At 43.7% G+C, this 21,896-nt stretch overlaps 1 protein-coding gene across 14 annotated transcripts in view; it reads right to left on the bottom strand.

Annotated features, from left to right (window-relative positions):
* Positions 1-288: 288 nt before the first annotated feature.
* The window catches only part of LDB2 (LIM domain binding 2), a 383,293-nt gene continuing 361,685 nt past the window's right edge, over positions 289-21,896 (bottom strand). For 4 of the 14 annotated variants that reach the window (XM_082389503.1, XM_082389513.1, XM_082389509.1 and 1 more), the window contains 3 exons: positions 10,854-10,977; positions 7,324-7,475; positions 289-1,649 (listed from right to left, as the gene is read on the bottom strand). In XM_082389503.1, the coding sequence (XP_082245629.1) occupies positions 1,419-1,649; positions 7,324-7,475; positions 10,854-10,977 (507 nt within the window). In that variant the 3' untranslated portion in view covers positions 289-1,418. Of the gene's footprint in view, positions 1,911-4,571; positions 4,715-7,323; positions 7,476-10,853; positions 10,978-21,896 lie in introns of all 14 variants that reach the window. The other 10 variants (XM_082389515.1, XM_082389504.1, XM_082389505.1 and 7 more) reach the window with 10 other exon arrangements.

Raw genomic sequence — 21,896 nt, 5'->3', positions numbered from 1 at the left:
GAGTGGAAGCTGCTGCCCTTGCATTTGGCCAGCCCCAGGAAGCCAGGTCAATCCTTCCTTTCCCATCCTTGTGTCCTCAGCCAGCAGAGTGCCTGGCACATGGAAGGCACCCCTGTGTCTGTCCAAGTAAACTGCAGTGAGCGGGGAAAGAAACCATACCTTATAAAGATGGTGCAGTTTTCACAATTCCATTCCATCTGGAGTTTGGGCCATAAATCCAAGCTCAATACTTCTCATCACTGTGGGCAGATTTCTCTGCCAGGCTCACAAACACCCAGACTCACTTGCTTTGGTCGTTAACAGTTTATTATTGGCACACTTATCAGTAAAGCATACATAAAATACAGCTGTTTTATAACACACGGAGCCACTGTGTCTTTACATGTATAGAGGAACATATTAATATGCAAATGGAAAAATTAGTTCTTTTATAAAGTTTCACATAAATACACTGGAATTGCTCCCAAAGAAAAGTCCCCATAAAAGAACTAGGTTAGGGCTTTACAAAATATTATACAGGAAATATACTATGAAAAGAAACAACAGTCAACTCAGATACAATAAAAAAAACACAAAAGAGTTTCAGATTTATTAAACTGCCCACAAAATTAATGGATTACATGGCTTAAAAATATTTGGATCAACAGAAATTTTACAAACGCATACATTCTCAGGGGGCCAAGTGCCTTTCTTTACATAAAAATCTGCCTTAGTGTCTCTGATGACAAAAAGACATTTCTTGTTTCAGCACTCGGGCTCGATTGAACCAACTCGGGCTCGAGGACCAATTGACATTAGCTCGGCCATAAATTACCCGGCTGGGCCCTCTTAGCTGTTACCCAATGAAAGAAAAGGTGAAGGGGAAAAAAAAAATAAAGGTACATTTAAATTACTTTCCAAAAGTGGATTTTTTTTCCTTTTCTTTTTTTACTGAAACAAGAAACTCTCAGATGCAAGTCAAAAAGCAGAAAATATTTTACAATATTAAAAAGTCTATCTGTAGTTGGGTTCGGCATAGAATGAGATCCTGAGCACTGAGGGTTTATTGACAATATGGCCTTCGTTTGATGGTTGGGTGGGGTGGGGCGGGGCGGGGGCAGGGGGGGGAATGAAATTAACAAAAGTGGTTAAAACCGAGCCAGGAGAAGCGCTAGCGTTTGCTCTTACTTTAATTACGATCAGTGCCAGTATCTGTGTTACCTGTGAAGGCCTCCAGGGAGGGGTCATGGAAGTTTACTGGGAATGATCCTCTCAATTAAAAAAAAGAAAGAGAGAAACTCAGATCACTGCGGTTTAGAAATCGGTATTTGCTTGGAAAAGTTTTAATGTCTCCTCCTTCCTCTCCTGTGAGTAAGGATCTGAAATAGTGAGCGTAACCCATGGGGGCTATTGACAGTGGATTCTGGAGCTGGTCAATCTTACTGGGAAGCTTGGGGTGGGGGGTTTTCTGATTTGGTCTCTTGAGTGGCGGGAGGTTTACTGTTCCAAGGGCTGCTGTTCCCCAGGGCGGGTGAACTGGTGAAGTCTTCCTCGTCGTCCATGCCGTTGGCCGCATCATACTGCGTGTTTTCTAATCTAGTGATTAGCCTTTCGTCCTCGTCCCCAAACTCACCTCCCATCAGAGTTGGCTCTCCTACCACCATCACATCCTGTGAACAGCAGCTGACATTATTACAGGGAAACCTTGGGAGAGAGAAGCTCAGCTTAAAACACTAGTGGGAGGCGCTGGGGGATCTAGGACAGACACACTCGTGTCCTGTACACCGGGGTCAAGTCTCAATGTCGGGGGGCCAAGACGCATATTGGATTTTTCTACAGGAAATAAACATCGCCTCCTGATGTGTAACAACCACGCGAGTTTATGTCCTTAGTGCGCAGCCTGACACCGGAGAACGAGCAATGCTAGCAATCTGCAGAAATAAAAAAATGGATTTTTCAAAATTAAAAAAATCCACGCTTTTCAACTTGCCGACACTGGGGACTCTTGAGAGGGCTGTGGAACCTTCTGCTGGGTGCTTTGCAAGACCTCCAAAAATCCACCACTTTTACTTAGGGCCTCTGGATGGCTTTGGAAACTAGCAGCCAACACGGGGAGGATGCAGTTCTGCAATAGTCATGCAACTCATTCCAAACGGCATTTGCTCTGTCCCGAGGACGGTATACATTTTAATTGAAGACAGATCTCTCTTTTCTCTACTCAGCCAGGCCCTTTTATGCAGCCGATATCCTTGACATTCTGCTACTTAATTATGGTAATTAATTTAGGTAAAGTTTTCGATAAAAACAATGTTCACACTGATTTGACAATTTGCATAGCTAATTAAGTCATTAGAAAAAACCTGCTGATTGCCAACAAGCCCTGAATTTACCATCTGTTATTCCATGGTGCCTGTCACCTATCCCCACACAGGCAACCCCACCACCAATCTGGGCAGTAAAGAGAGCCAGTCTGTCCAGCTGGTGCCATAAAAGGAAGATGAAGAGCACTAATTGTAATTACATTGATGAAGCCAGTAGTCATCAGAAATGGAAGCATGCAAGAAGAATCCATCTAATCACTCCTTTAAGTACAAATTGTCCTTCCATGCAAACAAGGCAGCCGCCTACTGTAGCTGGGAGCTCTGTGGAGGCCACCGCTGCAGAGGCACGGGGACAGGGGAGAAGGACGCATACACAGGGCACAGCTCTGGCCTCTCTGTCCCAAGGGGACCCTATGGGGTTGATGGGTGACATGGGCATGGGACAGGACACCTGTCAGGTGGATCCTGCTGGGTGGGCTCTGAGCAATAGTCTACTTAAGAGCGCCCGACTGCCATCAGCCTCCACTGAGGCTGGAAAATCAGGGCTGGCCATATGCTTTTGGAGACGTAAGTATGCATTTTCTGATAGGGAGGCTAATTTGCCTTGACAGCTGGGTAGACATTCTTTTCACTGGGGCAAGAGAGGCTTTCCTGGAGCAGTATATTAGTGGAATACTGTCTGTGGTCAGGAGAGGGTCCAGCGGCCCCGCCAGGGTCCTTCTAGAATTTTGAAGGTGCCAGTTGAACAAATCCCTTAGTGACCACCTGATCTGTTTTGGAATGGAATGGAATGGAATCTTGTTTGTTTGATTGATCGATTCTCCTCGAATTAGAGGGGAGATAATCAATAAGTTTCACACTGTGTTTTCAGACTAATCACTCTTGTGAACTGATAACAGTGATGTTAAAGAGAAATGCCCCAGATGAAGCAAATGCCTAAAATATGACCTGGGAAGACTCAGCAATCGAGGTACTGGCAGGATATTCAGTTGTGTGTTTCCAAGAATGTACTTATGATGCCACAAAGAGCCAGACATGACACTGACATGTAAGAGACTCGTGAGGACCCTTAAAGTGAGATGCAAAATAGACACAGACTCCGAGTGGCAAGAATGCTGGCAGGATTTTAAATGGAATGTGGCCTCCACCTGACCCATTGGGGTGTTGGGGATAAAAAAGTGTCACTTCGTTGTAGGCAATTAGGAGACCGCGCTTACGATCAGGAACAAAGGCAGGCGGGAAGACCAGGTTAAGATGGGGTGGAGGACGACAGGAGGGTTAATTCCACCAAATGACCTGTGTGTAGCACACTTTGAAGGGCTGGGGAAACACATGCATGACGTGTCACGGGGCAGGAGAAGAATGTTAGAAGCGACACGCGGGTCTGCATTAGTACTGTGAGTCCAAGGTCATCGAGAGAGGCTGGGAGAATGGGAGGAGGTTAAGCATAATTTGGAAACAGGAGAAGCCAATTTAAGCGTGATATAGCAGAGACGTTCTCAACACGCCAGATGCCTTCATTGTACCAGAAAATAACAGTCATTCCAGAAAAGTACTATGAAAATAGTGATTTAAATCACTTCAAATGGGGCTTATACGGGCTCGTAATATGTTTGGTATATCTTTGTTCCAGGAACGGCTGGAAAAGGTGCCCAGGCATGGATATTTTGGAGCATCCTAAATTTCAGAGAGATGCCACATTTGCCTTACTGATTATAAAACGTATCCTTAGCCAGATGCATAATCATGCGTGTGAGTGTGTGTACACGCATGTGTGCATGCGTGAGTGATTAATAGATGGCAAGTTACAAAAGAGATGTGTGCTAAGGACTTCATATGCACGTAGATACCTGAGGCCACTTACACAGTTACGAACACCGCTCTACCTGGCTCTTCTAAATCTCTGGGCTAGGATAGGGGTTCTCGGCTCAGAAGGGCTTGGTTTGTTATCCTCACACAAAATGAGTGGAGACACCACGTACATTCTGGGCTCCCTCTAACTAGGGGATGTTGGCACCGTTTTCCCCACACGCCCCACATCTTTAAAAGTCCCCCCCAACATTCAACATCGGTAGTGAGAGATGCATTTCCTTCCCGTCCCTGCTGTCTCGTGTGTCCCACAGGAGGCGATATTGGTCCATCTGAGAGTAAGCCATATGGTCTCGACTCCCCAGGAAGCAGACCTCTGCTCCTCGCCAGAGGCCTGAAGGTGCCACCAGCTCTTGCCCGTGTCACATCTTCTCACTAATCCCCCGTGCAAGGACCACCAACCTCTGAGGAGGACTGGAAGTGACTCCTTTCAGGGCCCCTCAATGCTTCTCCTTAAATTGGCCAGAAGGGGTCACTGCTGTTGAATGACACAGGTCTCCATCCCTCCCAGGGTTGAGGCTGCAGTTCGGGATCGCTCCTAGCCCCTGCTCATGGAGTGAGAAGCAGAATCCAAGGATTAAACCCTAGCCCTCGCCAGACACACACGTTGCTGCCGTGGCAGCTGTGCGGACCACAGCCGTGGTCGTGGTAGCACACCCGATCTGTACATGCCTTCGGACAAGGCAGCTAAGGCCTGCAGGTTGCATTTCTATTGAAACAGGAAAGGGGTGCTGGTCATTCAGGAGACAGGGTTAAGTAATGTGGTCCCTACAAGCCAGCCAGGGCTTATCGTTCGACATCCATTCAGCTGGAGGACATACAGAAATTTACACATTTTCTTAACCTGGATGACGTCCCTGTTTCTCTCAGCCATCTCTTAAGTTTTACTTAATGAAAACATCCTTGTTTGCATGGCGGGGATAGTGCTGAAATTCTACTCGCACTTTCTAACGGCACCTTGTTCTTGTCCAAAGGGTCTCGACTGATTAAAAACCCTCTTGAGACAGGTATCTTCCACCAAAATGCAATTGCAGGTTGGGAGGACAAGAGCATAATGGAGTAGAAAAAGTTAGGTGCTCTTTAAAAAAAAATGCAAATGATTCCGACTAGGCCAGGTATGTCAAAATACATGGATGTGTATGCTGCTATTCTATACCCATGGCAGACATCACTAATGGATGGCCCACCAGACCCAGTCCAGGCCTCAGAATCTTTCTCAATACTGTACCCTGTGAGCTGAAGCCAGGAGTCTGAGCTGGCAGGAGAGAGGAAACCTCTTTATCACTTTATTAGACAGTGAGCTCTTCAATGACAGAGCTTGGGTGGGTCTTTTTTTGGTTTTGTTTTTTTAAAATCTTGCTATTACCAACACCTGGTATAGTGTGGGGCACATAGTAGGAGCTCAGAAGACACTTGTTGAACCGATCTGAATTCTTGCAGCCTTTAAGTAGCTATGTCAAAGTTCCAGAAATCTCTGGAATGTACTTTCATTTGTTCGTGGAAACTAACAAACGTTAGTTTCTAAAACTCCAGAATTAGATGAATAAATGGGCTGCTTGTGTGCACTTTTGGGGTTGATTTATTTACGCCTGGCCATTTTTTTTCTATGCATTTTCCCATTTAACCAGGAGTGGGTATAACTTATTGGCACCTTAATAAAAAGACTCTGTTTTTGTCCTTCGATTTTTTTTTTTTTTTCCCTGACTCTTCTGGGGTGAAAACTCAGTTCAAAAAACAGGGGTAACTCTGGTATGTTTTAAGAACTACAATCCCTAGCAGTCTTAAAATGAAAATGGCACCTATCCCACAGGCTGGCCACTCTCTCATGACCTTTTCTTTCTAATGCAACAGGGATGACGACCGTGTCCCCTGTCTGTGGAGGACAAGAGGAGAGGCCAGGTAATTCTCAGGTACTGATGGGGTTGGTTTTAGCCAGAGAACTGACCAATGGAAAATGGGAGAGAGTGGGTGGGGGACAGATTTGAAAGACACAATTAGAAGTAAGTGGAGAATCCCCTGGAGATGAAGGTCCGCCCTCACATGGAGGGAGATGGAGCAGGAAGAGAAGCAGAGGGTGAGGCTCACAGACCAAGAGAGGGAAAAGAGCGAGAAAGAGGGAAAAGGTAAAATTGCACTGGTTGAGAGAAGTTACAAGAAAGGGCACATTTTTGAAGACATAGTATCTAGAGGGTACCTATGAAGCACCACGAAAGTCCCAGGATTTGAAGGATAGTCAAAAGCCTGGTGAGGGTGATGTGACAAGGGCAGCAGAGAAGGAAAACCCACAAGTCATCGTGGTGGGGAGAAGGGGCAAGAAATGCTTAAAGACGCATGAGAATTTAAAAGTGGTAAGTGGTCTCGTACTGGGGTGAGGAAGTCAGAGTCAGGAAGGAATTAGGCAGAAGGGAGCAAATCAAGGAAGAAAACATAGGAGGTGAAGAAAGTTCCCGCCCAGTTTATTTACCCTCTGTGGGGACGCCCTCAGCTGTCAGCTTTGGAGTTCAAAGAAACCCCCTTCTGAGTGGCCCATTTCCTTTGTCAAGACCCAGAAATGAAAGAAAGGGGTCAAGAGGTCGAAAGAGTTGAGACCAAACCAGGGGCTGAGCCTCCCCCCCTAAGCTAATGAAGTGGGAAAGCGAAATCCACTGAGCTGCATTTGTAGTGGCCTTGAGTTAATTACCTGAGTCTTAAAATAAGAGGGGATGCCCGTGTCTGGGGGTGGGGTGTGGGGGCATCGGGGGGCAGTCGAAGGACAATCTGGAGCCTTAGTGCCAGGAGCTAGTTTCCAGGGGAGCACAGGGTCCCGGTGATGTTGTTGAGAGTCCCTTATATGCCACCAGCACCCTGCTAAGTGATATTTTAATTAAACCTTAAGTGACATATCTCCTGTCTACGACTCTGATGGCTTTTTCATTCCGGTCCCACTGCAGCACAGACTCTTCATATTCCTTTCTAAGTCCCGGTTTGCAGGGGAAGGTTTCCAGGACAGAGCTCCTCCCCCTCCTCCCACCCCGTGTCCCTGCCTTCCCCTCCCCCGCCCCCCACCCAGCCCAGAAGGTTATTGCAGCTAAAAGAGACTTTGCCGTAGGGCCCCTGGACTCTGGAGACGACAGGCAAAGGCAGGATTTCAGCCTAAAAGGAAAGCGAGACTTACAGGTACCTGACTGGACAGACTCAGGTTGGCGGCTGGTGCCTTCTTCTTGCTGCCCGTGCTGTTGGCGGTGTTCCCAGCGCCGCTGTTGGACGTGCTGCTGGTGGAATTTTTTCTTTTTCTCCGTTTCGTTGTCGGTTGCCTTGTGGGCTCTGCTGCAACATGAAACATGGAAGGAGGGTCAGTGCCCGGGGTGACCACCAGAATACGGGCCCTCCAGGGAAGCCGTTTTTTTGTAAGTTCAAAAGAGTAGGACTGTTGATATTTTTTCCACTTCTTTTAACTTGACGAAACCTAAAAGAAGAAAGCTGCTGATTTATTTGTAGCACACAATGACTGAAACTCTTTTCTTTAGTATCTTGATAAAGTGATTTGTATTTAATTGTTCTTCCTGCTGTCATCTACTGTGTGTGTGTGTCTGGAAGCTCTTAATATGTCTTAGGGTGAGTTACACCACTACTATAGTTTGAACTTAAAATATTATTACCATTATGAATTTGGGGCAAAAAATTTTTTTGCAGTCTACCCTCTTTTTATAACAAAAGGAGGGCTCTGGGACTCCTAGGGAACCTCCAGGGGTTGAGAGAAGTATGAGCTGAGCTCAATTAAGTGAACCAGTGAGTTACAGCAGCACCTACTGGCTAAGTGTCATATTGCAGCCCAGCTCTATCGCACGCTGAAATGTTGAAAAATTGGCCAAAAAATTTGTGTGGGTTTTTCCTGTAACATCTTATGGAAAAACCTGAACGAACTTTTGGGCCAACCCGATAAAAAGAAGAGGAAGTGTCCATCCCATCAGCCATTGATGTGGAACTTAGGTATTCCCAAGCTCAGTAGAAATACCCATGCTTTGGATCCTGGTGTCTAAAAGATGCAACTAATTTCAAAATTCCTGGGGAAAAAATGTCGTAGTATGCTACAGCCAACATATTAATGAAGAGAAGCTAGACCTTTTCCGGAAAGGTCTGTTTAGAAATAGAGAAAAAATATTTTGGACCTGAAGGATGAGGCAACATCTTAATGGAAGTATAGGGACACATGGAAATGTGTAGTAAAAAGAATATTGTTTATTTATTATGTATTATGAGCATGACTTAATATTGTCACTTTTTAACGTTTTCTATGTCATTATTTTATATTCACGGCAACTCTATTAACTAGGTACTATTATAATCTTTGCTTTGAGAATGAAAAATCTTCAGAAGCCTGTTCCAGGCAGTTACTAAATGAATTGGAAACGGCATGTAAGAGCATCCTTTTTGCTAACCCTATTCTAGATCCAACTCTGATGGAGAGAAGGTAAGCCAGGACCATACTGGAACTAAGTGAGGTAACCTTGTAGCACTTTCTTGAGGCATCTATACTGCTTCTGATGAACAATGGGGAAGATCTCCTTGAAGGTCATTTCAAAAACCACTTAGTCCATCATGTTATCTCTGACTTTTGATGAAGAAGGAGATTATGTTTCTATTTATATAACATATTTTCTTTCATAAATATTTTATCTCTTATGTTTAAAGATTTTCATCAAAGGGCCTAACATCCCTATCCACAGAGAGTTATGGGTGCTTATTCTGAAGGTTATGGAAACAGGAAACAGAATTGTTCCAGCTGATGGGGCTAGAGGAGAGTTGAGAGGTACATTCTAAAGTAAAGCAAACTTTTAAAGTAAAGCTGGAAACCCAGCTTTCCCTGACAGACATCTTCTTCCTTTGACTTGAATTGAAATTGGCTGCTTTTAAAAAAAAAAATTTGTACTTTTTCATGGAATTTTGGGGAAATACACCTAAATGGTATGCTCTGGATTACTCGCAATGGCAGTAGGTAGCTGTGGTAATAGAGTCACAAATTGAAGACATAAAAACTTATTGTGACATAGGGGCCTCCACTGATTAGCTTCAGCTAACTTTGGCAAGTTACTACTTTAAATCTCAGGCCTATTATATCGAATGGGATTAGCAAGAAATACCTCATAAGGTTGTTGTGAGGATTCAGTAAGAGAATGGAAGGTCTGAGAGGGCTGCGATTTGTGACTTTTTTCACGTAGTGTTATACCCACAGTGGCTAGAGCAGTGCCTGGCACCTAGTAGGGGCTCAATAAATAATTGTTGAGTTAATGACTGAATTAATGAATAATATATGAATTATATGTGCACATGTTGCGAAATATGTGTTCAAAGCATTTAGTGAGCGAAATTTTTTCCTATGAAGGCTTATTGGTACTGAAAGAGAAAATAAGGCCAATTTATGCACATTTAATACATTTGAAAAGTAATGTTCTAAATGTCTATAATTCCTGTAAGATGGGGATGCAACTATTCTATGTAAAACAATGCTCATTTTTCTCAGCTTTCTAAGTATGTACTTGGTTACATCTGCTATATTCACTTTATATAAAACCCCTGGCCAGTTACCAGCGGAAGGTGACCATTATATTTTGTGATTCAGAAGGCTATGTGCCTCGTGTTAATAGTTACTCTTTATAAAAATAACTTTTAGCGAATGGATACGTTTTGCTTTTATGATCAATGAGGCTCGACACATGCCTGGGAGTGAAAATGTATTAGATAGAAGGACAATTAATGATGACTCGAAGCAGTAATTTCAGAACCCCAGCAGGAGACTATAGTATCTAAACTACATTCTAGGGAAGTGAGAGAATTGGAGTCTTTTATGTATTCTTTTCATGATCAGAGAAGCCTTTGATATTATATACCTTAAAAAATAGAGCAAAAATATTCATTTATTTCCTTCCTCCCTTCCTCCTTTCCTTCTTTCCTTCTCTCCTCTATTCCCTCCTATTCTTCCTCTCTTCTTCCTCCCTCCCTCCCTTTCTTTTCATAATTTCTACCGTTCTTCAAAGAACAAACAAAATCACAGTAAGCCGTGGGCAGTCACCAGTCTTGTCCAGCGGAACAACCACTGGACTGGAAGACAGGAAACCTGGGTTCCAATTTCGGCTCTGTCAATATCTTCTTGGTAACGTTAAATAAATCAATTTCCGGGCTTCCCTGGTGGCGCAGTGGTTGAGAATCTGCCTGCCAATGCAGGCGACACGGGTTCGAGCCCTGGTCTGGGAAGATCCCACATGCCGTGGAGCAACTGGGCCCGTGAGCCACAACTACTGAGCCTGCGCGTCTGGAGCCTGTGCTCCGCAGCAAGAGAGGCCGCGATAGTGAGAGGCCCGCGCACCGCGATGAAGAGTGGCCCCCGCTCGCCACAACTAGAGAAAGCCCTCGCACAGAAACGAAGACCCAACACAGCCATAGATAAATAAATAAAAATTAAAAAAAAAAAATCAATTTCCTTCTGTGGGTTTCAGGTCCTAATCTAGCAAGTGAGGAGACTGTAGAGGATGGTCACTATACCTATGAAGGATGTTTGCCCTTCACAAAGTCAGTGTCTTTGGGTCCAATATCCCTTATAAACTACTTTGCCAATACATTTATGATCACTTCCTTTTCACACGCCTTCATCCCCAGAAGAAGCCTCAGAAAAAGCATGCAGATGGAGAGTGAAGAACGAAGTCGTACCTGGCGGCGCCACCATCCGCTGCCACTTCTGAAACAAGCAGGTCTTCAGGCAGTCTCGTGGACTGAGGTTGTAAGTTTTATGTCTGGACATCAGTTCCTGCATTGGCTCCAGTATTACACACAACTGCAAGGAGTTCAAAGACATCGGTGTTTTACTACTTGATAACATTATTTGCAATAAATAATGTTAACAGCTGGAATCCAAAAGAAAGCTTAAAGGTACTTCACCCGCGACCCGGGTTTTGATTTTCTCCGTGTAAGTTTGGAGGAAAAGAAATATTACCAACACTTGATAATGCCCACTTAATTTACTATCATTTATAATATCATATTATAGCTGAATGTGGTTTATACACACAAACACACACACACACACACACACGCACACATCCCCACACATTCTGTACTGACTGTTGGGTGGATATATGTGGTTCTATTCTGAATTGAAATGATTCTCTCTGGTTAAAGAAAAAAGCTCTCTTCCATGGAGCACAGCATGCTCTGATTTCTACTCTGGTCTCTGTTGTAGTTCCTGTTTGTATAATCACACATTATGAGTTACAATGCTAGTTTATGTAGATTATGTGGCAGCGAAAGCCATCTTTTAAACTTTGGAGAACAAAGTGGCAACTAACTGCAGGTACGTTTTTGATCCTAATTCTGATAAAGGGCCACGATGAACGCTATTTTATTTTTATTCATATACTCATTTGTATTTTACACAAGATGAGAATGACAGTAACATATGCTGACTTTCATTCCGTGTGGGAGCTTTTTCTGTGGTTCTGCACACGGTCGCCCTTCTTCTCTCCCTTAGTTAGATCTTTCAGCTTTACTTTGGTCCAAGACCTCTGATGACAAAGATTAATGAATGAAATAAGAAGGTAAATCCAGTTAGGATTGCCTTGGACTTTTCTGAATTCCTTCTCATTTGGAAGCTTATCAGAATACTGCTGCATTGAAAGGACTGTTGCTAAGAGGGCAAAGACCAAGACTAGGAACAATGCATCCATTGCTGTTTCAGTTACAGCTATACAGACATTGGCAATGCACCTTCCCATGTGGAAAAACGTCATTTTATTATGAAAGGCAGATGTGCAGTCCCCATGTTCATCGGGCCATCATTTTCACTACTCCCTTCCCTTCTGCCATTTCTCACCTGAGTATTTCCCTAGATTCCACACTCCTTATTGTCCACTGGTTCCCTCTACCTGGAATTCTCTGCTCTCCCTCTTCCTGGCTAATGCCTACTCATCCTTGAAGGCAAAGTTCCTTCCTCTGTTAGGCCTTTCCCCCCTGGCTCTGCACCTCTCCCTGTGCGGGCTGAGTTGGAAGCCTCTCCAGCTCTCCCATAGCACCCAGCCCTTTCTGCTCTACAAACTTACTCATTTATGTTTTGTAACCATCGGCTTCCAAGTCTCTTTTCCACTCAACTTTGAACTCTTTGAATGCTGAGGCTATGCCTTTTATCTCTGTGTTCCTAGATTTGGCTCAGATGAATGGATGCATTTAAGGAGTGATTCTTAGAAAGACTGGAGTACCTTTCTATGCCAATGTTCCTCAAAGTCTAAGGAACACTTCCATCAGAATCAGAAGAGTTGATTATTAAAAATGCAGACTTCCAGACTCTGCCCTTTCTGTTTCACTGAGTCTGGAGGTGGGGTCCTGAATCTGTATTTTAAAAAAGCATTCTCCCATCTAATTCTGATAAATATTACCCAAAATTGAGATCCACTGCCCTGCATATGCTGGGCTTTAGAAGAGACAAATATAGAAGCAAGACATGCACAAATCCCCAGGGGTTTCCAGCTCAAATTCCCCTCTCTTCTTACCCCCCCACCTCACTCTTCCATGCCCTTCCTCTCTTCTCAAGTCTAGGCATGATAATTAAAATTGCCTTCATCTAGAAAAATTTCTCAGCCCTTTTTACCTATCGATGATCTAAACTGTGCCAGAACCACAAACCCCATTTAAGGGCCAACTCTAATCTCCTTCAATCTGCAGTTTCTTTGGAAGAAGAGACTAAGATTTCAAAGCCTGAACAACACAGGTGCAATGTGAGCCAAAGAGACAAAGCTACTGGACCCTAGTGTATCAGGCTGTAAAGTAATGAGATCTGGGTTAGTTATGATGCATCTTCAATCTTGTCTATCTTCTTGTTTACTTTGGAGTCCTTTTTGAAACCTAAAATGTTAATAAGGAAAACCCTGTGAAAGAGGGAGGGTTACTATGCAATTAAGTCCATATTCCAAGACTGCAAGTGTGTATTCCTCTACTAACAACTCCACACTGGAAATCAAAGTATGTGCAAATTACAGACAACCTCAAGTCTTCCCCTGTCACTCATACCAAATGGAGTGAAGGATTCCACAATCATCTCTACACATAGAGATAAGAATGGATTATCCACCAAAGAAGAACCACTGCTAGCTTCAGACAGGGTCAGAAGATGTTTGCATCTATTATTAAGCTAGGGCAGTAAGAAAAGCTTTCAGAGAAATTCTAAAGACTGGGAAAACATTTTCTTTCAACTAAAAAATGTTATAAAGGTTTTAAAGCCATTTCCTTTTTGTCCATTCCCATTCTTGAGCAACTGACTTACAGTGGCTATAAAATACATGGATGGAGTGGAACAAACATGGACTTAGAAACCAAGAGACCTAGGTATAGATTTTGAGTCTGTCACCAGATGCATACCCTTGGATGAGCCACTTAATAATTCTGGGTCTCAGTTTCACCTGTAAAACCATACCCATCTTGTATATTGTTTGGGAAATTTGAGATAATACATCTTGACACATAAGTTCAACAAACAGATATTATGATTACATATTAGCAAGCACAGCACAGATTGCAAAACAAACCACATTTCTATTACTTTAAATCAACAAGCATTTATTGAGTTTTCTCCTAAGTGTCAGGCCTATTTGGACCTAGAAAGGAGAACCCACGAGCTCATTTTCTCTTTCTTTTTTCCCCAGGTACCTTTCCTCTCGGGGTTTTGGGCAACACTTTTTACAGGTGCTAATCCTCAGGATTTATCCCTTCCCCTTTCATGTAAAAATATCTTCCCGTTGCTGTAACCCACCCCAAAGGAATTTGCATCTCTGAATGCTAATCAGGAATCCCCAAAGTCATTTTTCTTCCAGTGGAGGGGTACTGGGCTGGCGAGACAGCCCGCCCCTTATTCATGTATGCAAATGAGCCTCCAGCTCTGGCGCAGAGACGGTGCCTTTGCCAGGCTGCGTGCTGTAGGTGGCAGAACTAACTCAGACAAGAGCCTGCCTTCTCCCGTAGCAAGCCAGTGCATCTTGGCAACAGCAAAGGCCTGGGGCCTTATGAAAGGAGACCAGGAAAGTTTGGGGAGTAGTTTCCCTCAGTCACTAGCCAAATCCTTCTGGAGCCAGGATTCCTGCTCTCCCTGAGGTCTCAGACCCCCTTGAGAATCTGGTGAAGGCTATGCAGCCTGTCTTCCAAATTTTATACAAAATATCTGGAGGTTTATGAACCCTCTTACACTCCCATCCATTGATTCCAGGTAAAGAGTCCCCTGTTTGTAATATATATGATCCAGGCTGCAGTATAGATGCCTTTGCCCCTGCCCTACACACACACACACACACACACACACACACACACACACACACACACACACACCTCACTCCAACGTCAAAGGCATATTAATGGAACTGAGCATAATAGCACAGTGTCCTTTGATTTTTAAAGAACGATTTTATCTGTAAAGTTGTGTCTGCTACAAAGTTCCCAGTGGACCAGTCCCTTTGCCTGAAAAAAAAGGCCTCAGACAGTGACATCTGCAACACTGCAGCATCATGAGTGAGTTTGGTTCCACACCTGTGGGGGGGTGTTGGAGGTGTGAAAAGATTTCGATCTAAAATAGAACCGGAGGATAGGAAACAGAGACTCCCAACCTGCCCTCAGAGAATGGGAACTTAAGAAGTGAGAGACTGATTTCCCTTAAGTACTTGATTTAGAGATGACGGAAACTTACTTCCGGACCAATGAACAGCTGCCAAGAATCCGTCCCCATCCTCAAGCCAATGAACTTGCTGCTGGGACTCTGGCTGGACCTCCCTGTCTTTGCACTCCTTGTCCATAAATACAACCCATCCCTAATCCTCAAGGGGCTCAATGGGGCTGGCTCACAGCATGTGTTTCCTTAATTGCAGCTCCTCCGCTATTCCTGAATAAACTCAATTTCTGGTCATTTGAGCTTGCCTCAGTTTACCTCTTTATTTGGGTTGCCTGAAGATACCAGGAAGAATCCCAGGGCACTGTGCAAGGTGTCAGGAGCCAGCAAGGCCTGAGACCTCTCTTTGAATAGGAAGCCCCTGCCAGGTCCACTTAGAATCGCAAAGAAAACCACTGCCCATTGCCCATCCTGGCAAAGCTCTGAGGATGCCTTTGGGCAGATTTAGTGAGAGTTTTAGGCTAGGCTTGCTCTCCTTATGCTTCCGACTTCATTTTCTGGGATTCTGGCCCAGCACTGACCCTTTGGTATGAAACCAAAACCTATAACCACAATGGTGACTTGCTGAGTGAGTGAATGAATGGGTGGATGGATGGATGAATCATTAACAGATATCTTGGCCAGATTTATAGTAAGGAGTCATTTGCTAGTAGCAGACAAATTGGGCATTGTCCTCTGGGCTTAGAGGCGATGAATTTTTCCATTTGATAAATAACTGATTGCCTCCTCTGTGGAGAATGCTTTGTACATGTGCACATGTATATACCCAATTACTACGTGTCCTGGCTGGTCAGGGACATCTTAGCTCAGTCCCAGGACTTCTGTCTTTGTTCATAGTAACAAAGAACCTGGTAGATCTAGACAGTAACAAAGCCTAGTAGATCTAGACAGTATGCTATTTTGTTTTGTTTTCATCTGACAGTTCTCCTGGAGAAATTTGATTCTCCTTAGCTACACACCCACACTTTTTCTTTTTGCTCATCTCCTGGCCTGAACCCAGGAATGGGTGATGCCTATCAGAGTTGGCTCTGGCCTAAAAAGCTGATGCCTTGGGGTTGGCATTTGGCTAACTCCCAAAGCTGGGTCCTGACCTCCAACATTTAATTCAGTCTTTTCCAGATCATGGATGACACACTCTGAGCTTGAACCACTGACCTACTCTTTGCATATAGGTTTGTCCAGGGTTACTGTGTCCATAGCAGCTCAGGCCTTTGCTCATGTTGTTCTTGCCTTGAAGATCTTCTTCCCTCCTTCTCAGTCATCTTAGCCGGATATTGGCAAACTACAGCCAGTGGGCTAAACATGGCCATGCTTATGTATTGTCCAGAGCTGCTATTGTGTTACAATGCCACAGATGAATAAGTACGACAGAGTCTATATGACCCACAAACTCCCAAAATATGACTATCTGGCCATTCACAGAAAGGTTGCTGACCTAAAGGAGGTCGTCTGCAAACTATTTGTTATGTGTCCTTGACTGGATAAGAGCTTGAGTTAGAGTATAATTCAGTTCATTGCCTCTTTCATTAAGAAAGTCTTGTGTCAAAAAATAACTCAGATGAACTAAACAATGTGTTCAACAAGGTAGTTGCTTTACATTCCAAAGCAAGCTCCTAATTTTGGTGTGGCTCACTAAGTGATCCACAGTCTGGCACGGGTCTGCAAACCATATCTGAGTCATAATGGTATGACCATTAAGGTCCTCCATGGTCCAGCTCAGATCTCACATCTGTCTCTGACCATCCCCACCCACAAAGGACTCTTACTTCTGTTGCACTTATTACTAACCTACGTACATCCCGGAGTTTATATTTGCATTGGGAATTTTTCTTTCTTGTGGACTTATTTCACCTCCTTATCTATAGCAAGCCCTATTTTATTTTTCTCTCCCTCTTATTTAACACGGCATTAGGCATACTCAAATATTTGTTGAGTCATAACTTAATAATCGCTGTGGAGTATCTAAACTATGTTTGTCCCTGGAGTATGTAACTGACATATATCATTAACCCTCACCACCTCCTGGTCCACTTTTAACAGGTGAGAACACTCAGACTCAAAGCCAGTAAGTCACACAGAGCTGATATTAAAGAGTGTGATTCTTATAATGTAAGGTTATACAACCATCTGAAGGGCAGAAAAGAGGTTCACAGGCAAGTTTGCCTGACTTCAACCCTGTGCTCCTAACTCCTTACTGCTCTGTTGTCTAACTCTCTGAATATGAATGGCCTAAATCTCTGCTAAGATACCAAGTTCCCTGTCTTTTATAGGGAGGCTCTCCCTGTCTTTTATATTGTTCCTTGCACATGGTATTGTGCAAGGAACAATATACACAGAGAGGTGTATCTATACACAGAGAGGTGGGTGACACAGAGGGGTGCAGGCTTTGGAGCCAGATTCATCTGGATCCAAACCCAATGGCTAGTCTGCCATTTACTAGCTGTGTGTTCTTGGCCAAGAATTTCAGCCTTGGGACTTCCCTGGTGGCACAGTGGTTAAGAATCCGCCTGCTAATGCAGGGGACACAGGTCCGAGCCCTGGTCCAGGAAGACCCCACATGCCGTGGAGCAACTAAGCCTGTGCACCACAACTACTGAGCCTGTGCTCTGGAGCCCGCGAGCCACAACTACTGAGCCCACGTGCCTAGAGCCCGTGCTCTGCAACGAGAAGCCACCACAATGAGAAGCCCGCGCACCGCAATGAAGAGTAGCCCCCGTTCGTCGCACCTAGAGAAAGCCCACGCGCAGCACCAAGACTCAATGCAGCCAAAAATAAAAATAAATAAATAAATAAATTTATTTTTAAAAAAAAGAATTTCAGCCTCTCTGAATCTCAGTTTCCTCATCTGTAAAATGGAGATACTGATATTTATCTCTGAAGGTTTGAAACAATATCTGTAAATCCTTAATGCAATGCCTGGACCAAGGTCAGTGCTCAAAAGATGGAAATTGGTATTATGATAAATACTGGTTGCACCAGTGGTGCAGTTTCACTGAGCCAATACAGCAATGTGTGATGTGATTGGTTAGCTACTCCGGGAAGTAAATCATTTGGTCTCCTTGAGACTTAGGGGGTCTAAATGCTCTAAGGGATGGTCATCAGGCCAATGGTCCATGGAATTTTAGTAGCTAATGTCTCTGATAATAATCCATTTTTAGAATTCAGTGATAAATACAAAATGTTCAAATCCATAAACCAGAGTCCTTTTTCTTTTCTTCCCCCGCCCCCCCACTCCCCCCCCCCCACCCCGTAACCTACCCTTCTGGCTAACTCTGAATTAGAAAGATATCAGAGGGTGGAGATGATTAAGAACAAGCTCTTATCTTAAGGGTGAAGGAATCTCTCCTAATTAAGAAACACATCACAAAAAGAGATCTTATATTAAAACAATAGAAAAATATAACATACGGAATCTAAAAGGAAAACAAAACAAAACAAGCAGATAATTCCCCTAGAAACAGATAAGAATGAATAACAGGCATCCACATGAGTAAAACCCACTCTGCCTCCGAGGATGAAAAACAGGAGAGGGAAGGAAATGCTTTCCCTGAGAAGCTGTGCAATTCCAAAACATCAGATTATGATTTGGGTTTATTTCCTGATAGGATTAAAGGTAGATTGATTGTCAAATTCAAAACATCCTCTTTTTTATCTGAAGATTCAACCAGGGGAGCCTTTGCCTTTCCTCAATTGTTTTGCAAATTGATTACTCAGGGAAGTTATCACATCCAGCCCTGGAGATTGGCAGCTCTCTCCAAGCTCCAGGAGAGGAGTGGGTATAGTGACAGCCACTCAGGACTTGGAGGGACCATCCTCTTCCAGAGCAAGGAGTCATGCATGTGCGTTTCAATATCGATGCCTTGATCTCAATTTTGAGGCTGCAAGGAAGGGCGCCTATGCGTGGTCACCGAGGCCGCTGGCTGCTTTTCTAACCCACCCTCAGGAGAGAAGCGTTGGGCGATTTTCCTGAGCTACAGAGCCAAGCTCACGGTTGTTTTTGGCAGCACCAGTCAGGCCCATGAAGAGATGGTTCAAGGCCTCCAATGCTCATTCTCTTTCCTTTGGACCCATGGACTTAATCTCTCTGCCATGTCATTTGGTCCGGGCACCCCTTCCACAGTGCTCTGGTCATTTGCCTTCCTACCCTTAGACCCACCCCCTCCTCCCAGCTTTGTACTGCAGGGGAGAGACCCCTGCACACTATTTCCCAACTTTTTTTGCCAACTGGCCTTGGGTGAGCTTTGGCCAGTTGGAGGCACCAGGAAAGACTGGAGGAAAGTGGGTTGAGTTATTTGGCTAGGGTTGCCGTAACAAAGTATCACAAGCTGGGTGGCTTAAAACAACAGAAACTTATTTCTTCTCAGTTCTGGAGGCTAGAAGTCTGAAATCGAGGTGCTGGCAGGGCTGTGCTCCCTCTGAAGGCTCTAGGGAAGAAGACTTCCTTGCCTCTTCCAACCTGTTGGCCCTGGCGATCCTTGGTGTTCCTTGGCTTGTGGCTGCATCACTCCAACCTCTGCTTCCGTCTTCGCATGGTCTTTTCCCCCATGTCTCTGCGTCCTCTCCTCTTCTTACAAGGACATTAGTCATTGGATTTCCAAATAAATTCACATCCTCAGGTTGCAGATAAACATGGATTTTTGAGGGACACCATTCATGGTACCACATGGGTAGAAATAAGTAAGGGTATTTCTTGTCCTTTCTGTGGTTCAGATGGCCTCTCCAACAGCTGTCACCAAGGCCCACTATGGTTCCAGCTTCTATCAGGTGGCCTGACAGTAACACCTCGTATGTAGAGGACTTACTGTATCTAAAAGGTGTGTGGAGGCATCTTGTGTAGGGGTTAAGCATGCAAACTAGTCTCTGGTTTGAATGGCAGCTACTTAGTAGCTGAGTGACCTTGGGTGAGTAACTTAAGCTCTTGGTGTTTGAGTTTCTCCATCTGCAAAGTCAGGATAACAATGGTACCTAACTAATTACATTGTTAGGAGAAACAAGAAAATCCACTTAAAGTATGTACCTAGGTTCTAACATATGGAAATTGCTCTATACATGTTTATTATGATGGGGGGGATAATCAGTCCGGGGAGGGGGCAGGTGCTTCATGGAAGACATTTGGAAATTTGTCAGAACATACCTATTAAAATTTCATGGATGTTCCCTGCCCAATGCACATATACACATATATGCACAGCTTAATTATTAGATTTTGGTGATACAATGAATGTTTAAAATGTTCAGTCATTTTTTTTTTCTACTCAAAAAAATTTTTTAATGTCTTTATTGGAGTATAATTGCTTTACATTGTTGTGTTACTTGCTACTGTGTAACAAAGTGAATCAGCTATACATACACATATATCCCCATATCTCCTCCCTGTTGCATCTCCCTCCCACCTTCCCTATCCCACCCCTCTAGGTGGTCACAAAGCATGGAGCTGATCTCCCTGTGCTATGTGGCTGCTTCCCACTAGCTATCTGTTTTACATTTGGTAGTGTATATATGTCCATGCCACTCTCTCACTTTGTCTCAGCTTACTCTTCCCCCTCCCCGTGTCCTCAATCCACTCTCTATGTCTGCGTCTTTATTCCTGTCCTGCCCCTAGGTTCTTCAGAACCATTTTTTTTTTTAGATTCCATAGATATGTGTTAGCGTACAGTATTTGTTTTTCTCTTAGATGCTGGAAAAAGGAAATCAAAGTGTAGAAAAGTATAGTAGAAAAAATAAAAATTATGCATTTGTCATATAAAATTAAGCCAAGCATAATAAAAATGGTAAATAAATAAAAAAATGTTCAGTCAACATGCCTTTCCTATAAATAACTTGATTTTATCACTGAGCCATTGCCACAAGTATCCTATTCATGTGTTCTACCAGCGTCTCTAAATTCTAGGGCATAGTAGCTGGAATGTTTCCAAAGGAAAAAGGAAACATCTGCCTGGAAATATCCCACAATCATTAACAAATATCTAAGGAGTGCTGTCTGTTCCTAGAGGGCTATGAGCAAATTTCAGGTAAATTTTTAAAATTCTTGTTGAGCAGTTGTTGTGCCCTCAGATGAGTCCGACACTGAAAATGAAGGTCAGTGGCTCAGAATTACTCTAAGTGCCTCGTTACTGTCTGCCAATGTATTAGATGGGGCTCTCCAGAGAAATAGAACCAATAGGATGTATGTATGTATGTATTTTAAGGAACTGGCTCATGTGATTGCAGTGGTTAGTGAGTCTGAAATCCATAGTTTCCATAGCTGGAATCTCAGCCAGGAGTTAATGCGTCAGTTTTGAGACAGAATTTCCTCTTCTCCGGGAAACCTCAGTTTTGTTATTAAGACCGTCAACTGATTGGATGAAGCTCACCCCAGCAGTACTCTATTTTACTTAAAGTCAGCTGAGGGCTAGACGATAACCAAAGAAAAACCAAATGCAAAATATCTTTACAGCAAAACCTTTGATTAGCCTTTGACTAAATAACTGGTACTAGAGATGCTACGAACTGAAAAGTGACAACCCCACCACCAAATTCCTACATTGAAGCCCTAGCCCCCAATGTGACTATACTTGGATATAGAGCTTTAGGAGGTCATTAAGGTTAAATGAGGTCATAAGGGTGGGGTCCTAATTTGATAGATTGGTGGCCTTGTAAGAAGAAGAAGAGACCTCAGAGATCGCTCTCTCTCTCCACACGCACACACTGAGGAAAGGCCATGTGAGAATATAGCAAGAGGGCAGTCATCTACAAACCAGGAGAAGCACTCTCACCAGAAAGTGAACCCTGCCAGACCTTGATCTTGGACTTTCCAGCTTCTAGAACTGTAAGAAAATAGATTTCTGTTGTTTAAACCACATAGTCTACGGTATTTTGTTAAAGCAGCCTGACTGCCTTAGGTCTGCCTTAAGCCACAGAGAACTATCATAGTTCACGACACTGTAAAGAACTGGAGACCTAGGCTGTGTCCTATTATTTTATTTTTAAAAATATTGCCAAGCACCAACAAATGAGTCTAATGTTTGTGGATTGAATGACTCCTTGAATCCATGAATATGATTGAATGGAAA

The sequence above is a fragment of the Balaenoptera borealis genome, assembly GCF_965194805.1.
Source record: "Balaenoptera borealis genome assembly, chromosome: 4".
In the NCBI taxonomy this organism is placed as follows: Eukaryota; Metazoa; Chordata; class Mammalia; order Artiodactyla; family Balaenopteridae; genus Balaenoptera; species Balaenoptera borealis.
This window is presented reverse-complemented; position numbering and strand designations above follow the sequence as displayed.